Source organism: Phaethon lepturus, unplaced genomic scaffold (genome assembly GCF_000687285.1).
Source record: "Phaethon lepturus isolate BGI_N335 unplaced genomic scaffold, ASM68728v1 scaffold15515, whole genome shotgun sequence".
NCBI classification, from domain to species: Eukaryota; Metazoa; Chordata; class Aves; order Phaethontiformes; family Phaethontidae; genus Phaethon; species Phaethon lepturus.
This window is the reverse complement of record NW_010541321.1, coordinates 12,463-21,669: the sequence shown is the minus strand read 5'-3', so window position 1 is coordinate 21,669 and position 9,207 is coordinate 12,463. Positions and strand designations below refer to the sequence as shown.

At 43.3% G+C, this 9,207-nt stretch overlaps 1 protein-coding gene across 1 annotated transcript in view; it reads right to left on the bottom strand.

Annotated features, from left to right (window-relative positions):
- The window catches only part of SLX4 (SLX4 structure-specific endonuclease subunit), a 22,852-nt gene that overhangs the window by 10,942 nt on the left and 2,703 nt on the right, over positions 1-9,207 (bottom strand). The window contains exons 3-6 of the mRNA XM_010287697.1: positions 9,108-9,207; positions 7,154-7,369; positions 5,945-6,162; positions 4,504-4,817 (exon numbers count right to left, since the gene is read on the bottom strand). The exon at positions 9,108-9,207 is cut by the window's right edge and continues 87 nt beyond it. Of these exons, the coding sequence (XP_010285999.1) occupies positions 4,504-4,817; positions 5,945-6,162; positions 7,154-7,369; positions 9,108-9,207 (848 nt within the window). The remainder of the gene's footprint in view (positions 1-4,503; positions 4,818-5,944; positions 6,163-7,153; positions 7,370-9,107) is intronic.

Genomic DNA, 9,207 nt, shown 5'->3' with positions numbered 1-9,207 from the left:
CTTTTTTTTTTTAATACCCCCAAAGAATATCTAGAGTTCCTGTAACAAGTAGCTGGGATGCTCGAGTTCAATACTGATTCCCACCTCAAAGAATTGTCTCCTTTTAGAAGCACCTTAATTCTATAAGCACAATATGAAAGTGCATTGTCAGGGCATCAAAATTTATCTAGCACTAAAGGTACTAGCTTTCATGGCTTGATTATTTATTATGAAACCAAAGATAATAAGTTTCACCGGATAAGGTGGATGTCCTTGGTAAGAATGAATGAGGTTTAGTTTATATGCATGTCAATTGAAGAAAACTGATTATACATCCGTGGGGGAAAGTGCTGATGTATCTGGGGTAAGATGTCATCTACAGAACATTACTGGCTTGATAAAAAAAAAAAAAAAAAATTCATGAGTTACTGGCCTGCAGTCTTCACCTAGTCACCATAGAGAACACATTGATTTTCAAGCTAGATCCTCTGATATGTGTTCCTGCAATTGGGGACTTTCTATACTAAGCCTTTTTGCTCCTAATGAGAAGTTTTAAAAAGTGCTCATCTCCCATGGACCTCACAGCGTTCCACCTCATCTATTAGGCTTTTATGCCACATGAGAGAATTTAGTGTGAGTCAGCCAGTCCTTGCAAGAATTTTCTCTTCCACTGCAAAACACAGCATGGAGAGGAAGGTGACAGGAGAGGAACAGCTCCATTCAGAACCACCCGCAGCAGCTACGTGTGAGCCTGGAGGAAGCACCAGGCAGCCCTGTCTCACCTGGGCTGCAGCCAATTTTCTCTTGGATAGCTTGGGCATTAAAGCAGAGTGCTGCCTAACATGGTGCAGCTGCACCCCTAGTTCCTATTCGCAAACACTCTTAGTGCTATAACATAACTGTTTAACCTGGTTCTCTTTATATAATCTATGCACAGATTTGCCTTATGCTTCCTGTCATTTTAAATCATCTCTCTCATCAGGTAGGACAAGTACTGAAAAATCCATAGGCCTGCTTGTGGGCATCAGGGAAATAGCACCATGTGTGCTGATCTCAGCTGTGCTCAATGTGATTCCTGAGTGACTGTGAACCTTAAGCACCTCTTGGTTTCTCTGGGAATGAATGGGAAATATTCCATACTTCTGTGAATTGCACAAATGCAATAGCTTTTTTTTTTTTTTTTACAGTGATAAACAAATACAAAAAAAAGTGGAAAAAAAATGGTTGTCCTTACTCTTTTACAGTGGCTCGTCAGGAGGCTCTTCTCTTTGGATGGAGGCACAAATCCACTATGTGGAGTATCACTGGAAGTCAGTTCTTTTCCTCAAAGAAGAAAAAGCACATCACTAATCACGTACAACTTCTTTGTGAGCCAGAGTGATATAAGAACTCCTAAGGGGATCCCTGCCATGAGAGCTCCCCGAGATAGCTGCTATAACCAGCCTGACCAAGTTGAAGGCTCACCCTCTCCCTCATGCCTTTATTGGAGGGTTTGGCTCTGGGCTGTGACAGGCTGTGGGTACCCGAGTACTATTCAGCCACAAGCAGCACCAATCTACTGCAGATCTGTGTGTGCCATAATCATCCAGATGGAGGGACTGCAGAGTGCAGCATGCTTCTCTGCTTTCATGTCTCAGTCCTCCAGTGGGAAAAAAATTAGGACACAGAGTGGGATGGGACACACCATGGTCTCATCCTAGCAGACAAGCAGAATGCATCTTAGATCCATGTTTCGACCTAGAGAAAATGCTCGTGGGCCCTAGTGCTCAGAGGCAGCCAGTGAAATCAGAGTTTCGCACAGCCTGAGCACTGTGGTAGTCTACAGATTGCACAGAACAGGATGTGGAGCAACAGAAAGAATGTCTTCAAAAATGGGTTCTGCTGCATTGGTGTCTGCACAGTGCTTTTTCTCCACCTGGTCTCCTTTACACACACAATATATATTTTTGTGCATATATTATTTCCCTCACCCAGGAAGCTAGATCTTCACTGAAGTGCCAGGAGTAGTTTTATAAGACCAGCAATCATTTGCTACAGTTTAGCAGGGGAAGTGAGGAACATGACACCCAAGTGAAAACACAGATAGGTGAACTTAGCAGCCATGTTCTCTTTCACAGGTGAACAGGAGACACAATACAGTCTGCTGAATAGCCAGGCCATTTTAAGGGATATCACTGACCTTGAAACGTGCAGTTGTGCACCACATGCAAATATGACTAGGGAGGTTAGAAAGTTGCCCATATAGGAATTTCAGCTGTTGTATTTTTTCAACCCTGTATAGTTACAGATAAACCTCAGCTTTACGTATCAATGTACCAAGATAAAACCATCCCTCTTGCACTTCTCTTTCACCCAATTGTCTCAAGAACTGAAAAGACAGTGCACATAACAGAAAGACTGTCCAAATGCCTGGGATGAGCATTTTGGCTCAGCTGCTGAACATGCCTGGCAGAAAATACTTTGATATCTTTAAGGGAATTTTAAAACAAAATTTAGTCTCTGCTGTCTAGGAGTTCTCTAGGATTTATGAATCTGAAATTCAGAAACATCAGCTTGATTGTATCTAAAGCTTACTGCAGAAAAATATCCCCCCACAACATCACCTCTTTGACCAACAACAATAGCCCGTGGGTTCTGTCCTGGCTCTCCAAAATTAGCATAGCCCAAGCCTGGCTGTGTGTAGCTGAAGGGACTGGGGCCAGGGCTCAAGAAGCTGCCAGAACTTACCTGGCTGCTTTGCTGCCTGAATGTGGTCAACATCAAGGTTCCATTGTGTGAGGGTAAGTCCTTCCCTGGCCAACTCCACTAGGTCCTGCAGGGTCTGAAAATCCTTCTGGCTGTGAGATAAAAACTGCCCATCTCCTTCAGGGCCTGACTTGGATTCATCAGAAGTTTGACCTCCAACCTCTGGGCAAGTGGGCTCATGAGAACTGAGGTCAGGCTGAATTTGCTGGGGTACTTTTGGCTGATCAGATCCCACCGATGGCAGAAGGTTTTCTGGCTTATGATTCTGATCAAAAGAGGCGGGGGGGGGACACACACACCAATAAATTAGGTCTTTTTGCATATATTTGCCAAACTCAGAGTACAGTCTCTATTTCATACTTTTGAAACATCTAGTGAAGGATTGCAGAGCATTCTCCAGGTACAAGGGCTTCTGAGGCAAAAGCTCTTTGCAGTTTTATGAAGGACTCTCCAGAGAGAAGACAGCTCTGAACAGAAGAAAGGAAACTACAACAGAAAATGCAGAAAAAGAGGTTTCTCCAGGAGCATGTCTGTGCAGGCAATTGCCAAGCAGGGAGAAAGGATGGTGGAAATGCTCCCACTCCAACATCTAAATATTCATTATAGCTGGAGTGCCTGGCAACAGTCACAGATGAAGCTCTCCAGGTGCTTCTGTTCTGAGTTCTGAAATGCTTTTGCAGTTAGATGTAACCAATTCAAACTTTCACCTTGGAGCTCATATTTTCCACGTTTGGTCTCTGTTCCCCAATAAAAATAGTTTTGTTTGTTTATTTCTAAGTAAAAATGGTTTAGCCATTTCTGTGAATGGAAAGTATCAGATGGGAAAACGCACTCTTGCCATCATTTTAAAGGTTTTTCTACTTTTTATTTTTAAAAATCTCTGGCAGTTTTTGGATTGAACAAAAGGTCAAAAATCTTCATAGAATGGAGACCCTCCACTACAGCCCTAGCCTGTGATAAGCAAGCGAAAAACTCTGGGCTTTTACGAGGGAAGAAGTATTAAATAAAGCACCTATATAGCACAGTAGTTTTTGAAAAGAAGCACCAAACAATTCTTCAAGAAAAGAATGAGGGAAGGAAGAGAAGTGATATCCTTCTTCTCAGCAAGTAAGTGTGTGATGAGACTAAAAAAGCTTTGTCTGCTTCTGTAGGCACTTTTTATAGAAATACAGAGCACTGAAAGAGGCAGGAGATCTAGATGAAAAACGGAATGAAACAGTGGAACTGAAAACTGGATCAAAGCTCATACGCACCAAGAGGCAGTAGGATGCACAGGGAAAGCCTGAGGTGCAAATACTTCGCTTTACAGCTCTAGGCGCTCCTACCTTCTCTGTACAAGACAAATACCAGTTTTCAGTTTAAACTCTTCACCCAGATCCTTGCTGAGTGCCACACACGGGCAAAGCTCATATTAGAATCAGAGAAAAGTGCCAAGAAGGAAAACAAGAGTCAGGCTGCTGCAAACACAGACAAACTAGTGGCAAAAAGACCAGGATGGGGTCCCTCTACCCAGTACTCTCTGCTCCCATCAGTTGTATTTTCTGAAAGCTCAAGGAATAACACGGTAACAGAGCCTCAGTCTTCTCTCCAAAAGAGAGGAACGAAAGTTCAAGATCATAAAACCTAACTGTGTAAGACCAGGGGACAACAGTGCACGAGTAGTGAGTATGCAAAGGCAGGGCATCGCTTGTGTAAGTACCAAGTGAGGAAACAGAAGGGTTACAGGGCAGGTGAACTAGGGCACACAAGTATCAGAGCAAGGACAAAAGAGCATCCCACCTGCACAGGCTTCCAAGGTACAATTGGAGGGGTTAATTCAGCAGCGTAGAATGATTCAGGGTCATAGGGTTCTGTCAGAGCACTGAAATTCCATAAAAAGCACTCCCTGGTTTTGGGCAATGGCAAGAGCCAGGTTGCTTTCCCAGATTCATCCTCCAAAATCCTACTAGTGGGAAGCTGAGGCGTGGGAGGGAATTCCACCTCTTCTGCTAGCAGCATAGCTACTCGCTCTTGGATCCTTTTGCGGGCCTTCTCTGGGTCCTGAAGTAGTAATGGTGGAGGTGCAGTTGGGCCTCTTTTACGCCGTTTTTTCTCTTTAAAAAGAAAAGGAAGAGGAACTCAAATAAATAAACAGCTGGACACATAGGGCAGAGGAGCTCAACACGCCAGCTCCTTCACGTGCTGTAGTCAGTGATGACCAAAAGGCAGCTACAAGCTGAACACAACTCTTAACTATTTCCGCAAGTAGTCCAAACCCTCACATCACCCTTATAGGAGAAATGAACCCCAGAAAAGACTGACTCCTACTCACACTGCTCTGCTGCTGACCTCTCCCACCTGGGAGTGGTCACCTCTCTACAAAAGCTGATCATTACGGAGGCAACGGATATCCATGCAGTCTACCTCCCGGACCCATGGAACAGTGCCTGTATGGCACTTAACTAGATGCCAGTGCTTCACCAAAAAAGGGAGAATAAAAAGGCCAACAAATCTTTTTCTTGTGTACTTTTCACCAATGATATCAAACCACAGCCCACACGAGCACTGCATAACTTCATTTGGAAACCCTGTGTCTTAACAACTTTTATCTTACTAATGGGCAACCCCAAATCCAGTGGCATTACTTATTGGCAGGAGAAGACCTGAGCAGTCTCACAGCACTTCTTCCCTCCACACAGCACTTGGTGCTCTCCCCTGGCAGTTGCCTTCCTTTCTAAACCTTTTTGCACACTGAAATAGCGAAGCTGATGCTCAACAGCATGTAGTATACACATATACAACACATGTCTGTTACAGAAAGAAAACAGAGAGATAAGAGATAAGGCTGAAAAAGCTGCATTAATCCAGGCTGCAGCATGATGAATAGGAAAAAAATCTACTGCAGGAAAAATAACAATAATCTCTCCATGTTACTTCTTTTTACTTCCACAGTTTACAAAAAACAACAACTTATCTTAGGAATATTTTACACATTCAAAACAATCAATCGATGAAAACAAGCATGAGATTCCTAAGGCATTTCACTAAAACCCATAGACATCCTGCAGCTTTTCTTGACTGTGTGTGGATACCGCATATTGTTGAAGCTCAGTTTAAATAAAACAGAAACAGGGCTGTCATCCCTCCTACACCCAACAGGAAAGTTTCAGTAAAGAGCAGGCTGTATTACATTACTCCTCCAGTAACACAGCCTTTGACACTAACTCGCTTTAACACATACCTGATCCTGGCTTCCATTTGATTGGCAAAGCAGCCACTGGTTTCACATTTGTAACTGATTTTGCTTGTTCCTGCTTTTCCTGCTCCAACAGAGAGCGTGACATTGCCATGGCAACCAGCAAATCTTCATCCTTAGTCTCCATTTTGGCCCTCTTCTGCATTTTCTTTGAGTCCTCTTTGGAGGAGGAGCCTTTTCGCTTTGACCTGCTTGGTTGATTGCTGAAATATAAGAATGCAGCAGGAAGCCCAAGTTAATGTGACTGGATCAGAGACAAGAAACACTGAGCACTCCAGACCAGCTGCTCTACTTGCTCAGAGAGAATCCCATATCCAAGATAATGAAAAACTATTCAGTACCTTCTTCCCTAGCAGAGAGCACAGGATTTCTTATCATCCATGGAATTTACAGCAATTTAGAAAAAGTCTTATTTTGAAAAGGTAAGCACAGGACCGCAGCATTGATGTAAACATCTGCTATCTCTACCTTGAATGCTTTTTTTGTACCAAGGGGGAAAAAACCAGTTGAAGCAGGGCAAAACCAAGATCACCAGAAAATGCCGTCCCATTCTTCTGCTTCCACAGGGAACAGGCAACAGTCCTTCCTCAGCCCAAAGGGACTTACGAGCCCTTCTACAAATTCAGTCAGGCTGTATTCACTTGCTGTACTCTGAAGACTCTGCCTGAATCCAAGGCAGCAGATGCAGTTCTGCCCCGAGCACATTTCAAAACATCACGTCTGTTTCCTCCTTGGCTCAGGGTGTAAAGCACATATATCCAGTACAGCCACAAGCCGAAGAGCTGAGGCATTGGCATGACAGATGCTCAAGGGAGACTGCATGCTCGTACTATGTGGTTTGCTTAATAAGCTCAAACACACCATTCAAATTTACTGCATAATTACCTCATAGAGCATAAATATTTCTGACAAACCAGTGTAAGATTATTTACTCCCCGTTTTGCTCCTGCTTGATGACTTTTAACATCATTCACCACCTGACCACTTCTGAAGGAAGGCAAGATGATTTCTCCAACTAACTACCACACTCTCCTCATGTGGTACTGGGTCATGGCGCTGCTTGACCTTCTTTGGACTTGGGGCCCACCCAGCCTGTGAGTCTGCCTTGCTTCTGCTGTTCATCCCCAGGAGCACGAGCTCAATGTCTCTCAGGCTAAAGAAAGTAACTAGCATCTTTTATTTTCACCAGCTTACTTGGGACACTGAAGAGGTACATCACCAAGTGTGGACACCTGCAACTGCACTGCCTGAAGCAGCAGCTTAGGAGGAACATCCATCTCGACAGCACAGCGTTTCAAGTGACTGACTCGGCTCTGTGGGGTTTGGAACTGCTTCCCGCAGATAGGACATTCAGGGACCAGTGGTTTGCTGGAGGATGACATCTGTGCTTCTTCCATCTCATCCAGACACCTATGAGATGATGGCAAAGCTTACTTCTGAAGACTTTAAAACTGTCCACGCTAAGATTTAAACCGTATTAAAGAAAAGCAAGCACAATCATCTGTAATATCCATAACCGACAAAGAAATATCCCCTAAAGAAACAAGAATTATGTGCTCATCACTGCGATGAATATGACATGCAACAGTTAAATGGAGATTACGGCCTAGGAGGCATATTAAAAACATGTTACCTAGAAGCAAGCGCAGGTAATAACCTTCTTTAACTTCATTGCATGTCCACTACCTAATCCCTCCTTCTGCATTCACTCTAACATTCCAGCTAACTTCTAAACCACTGTTAAAAAAAGAATCACCCTACCAGAGAAATGGTAAGTCCTCCTCCCCTGAAACAGGACTGCTTCTTGTCCTTACTACTTTTTAGGCATGACCACATGTGGTGTCAAGAATGAAATAGTTTTCAAGTCAGTTATCTCACTTGACAAGGACAGTGTTTTATGTCACAGAAAAGGTGCCGGTTGAAATGAATTTGTAACAATTTCTGGTAGGCCAAAACTATGTACAAAATTTTAATGGTTCTTCTTCTGTCCTCTCCAAAGAGATTCAGGGTGTGAAATCCTGGATCTGCTGTACCTGTTATAAAAATCACTCCCTAATTAGGTAATGACACACAGAGGGTTGTGTAAGAGACCATTCACCTGATGCACTACGACTGGTGATCACCAGTTTGCCAGTGCACCTATCCATCTAGACCCTTATCCACAGCCTTACCCCTTGTGATGAAAACTGCTATCAAAAAATCCATTGCTAATATAACCCTGTAATCTCATCATATGATTACATGCTTAATAGTTCAGAAAGCAGACTTGATTTCCAAAAAAAGCATTTCTGACACACTGTCACTGTTTTACAATCTCTGTCCTCTTAAGCAGCAGTAAATAGCTGGAGACAGAAACAGCAATAACACATCTAAAGCTGCAGCTGCAGACAACCCTAATGAATGCGAGCCACTCAATAACATGATGTGGGACTGGACAAATGAAATTACTCTTGCCCCTTGAAAATGCTGGAATTAAGAAATTAAAGCCATTCAAATGTGCTGTTTCTGATACTTTCTCAACAGAGAAGCAGAGACGTTTAATTTACGAAGAGCTATCTGTACATAGTGTATTAACAGCACTTGATATTTATCACTAAGGAAACTGTTAAATTAAGGACACTAATTTCAATGTAATTGGACATATTCTGACAAAAGAGAAGGCAGGGATGCCTTCCTTTAGCCTCTCTACTCTCATTGTCAAAGCTCTACAGCGTAAGTTAGTCATCCTCCTGAACAGTATCACCTTTCCCTCAGCAAACAGCTCAGATACTCAGTGACATCCTAGATGTCCTTAGACAATTTTTGGCAAAATAGATCAAACATTACTTTGCTGACTGAAATTGGCAGATCTCAAAATCTGCAGTAGTGTGTCCTCATTAATGTTGGTAGCAACTTTACAATCGCAGCCGCTCTGCCACACCAGTGATGAAAACAGCATTGGCCTTACCACACACATGCAAAAGCCCTCCAAGGCCAGACAGCCAGCTCTGCTTTGAGATAAAAATGACTTGTTAATTCAAACCATAAAGGTCAATCTCACTACGCAGATTCCCCTGCTACCATGTGCTGTAATGGCTAAGCTGAGCAAGCAGCCTATGAAGCTTAGGGGGAGAGAATGCAGAAGCGACACACCACGCTGGTTTTTCACCTGTTAACATGCTGCTCTCGTCGCGTTGTGTTCATGGCCGAGAGATCCTTCTGGCAGATCTGACAAAAAAACAAGCCTGCATCCTCTAGGCTTGCCAGGG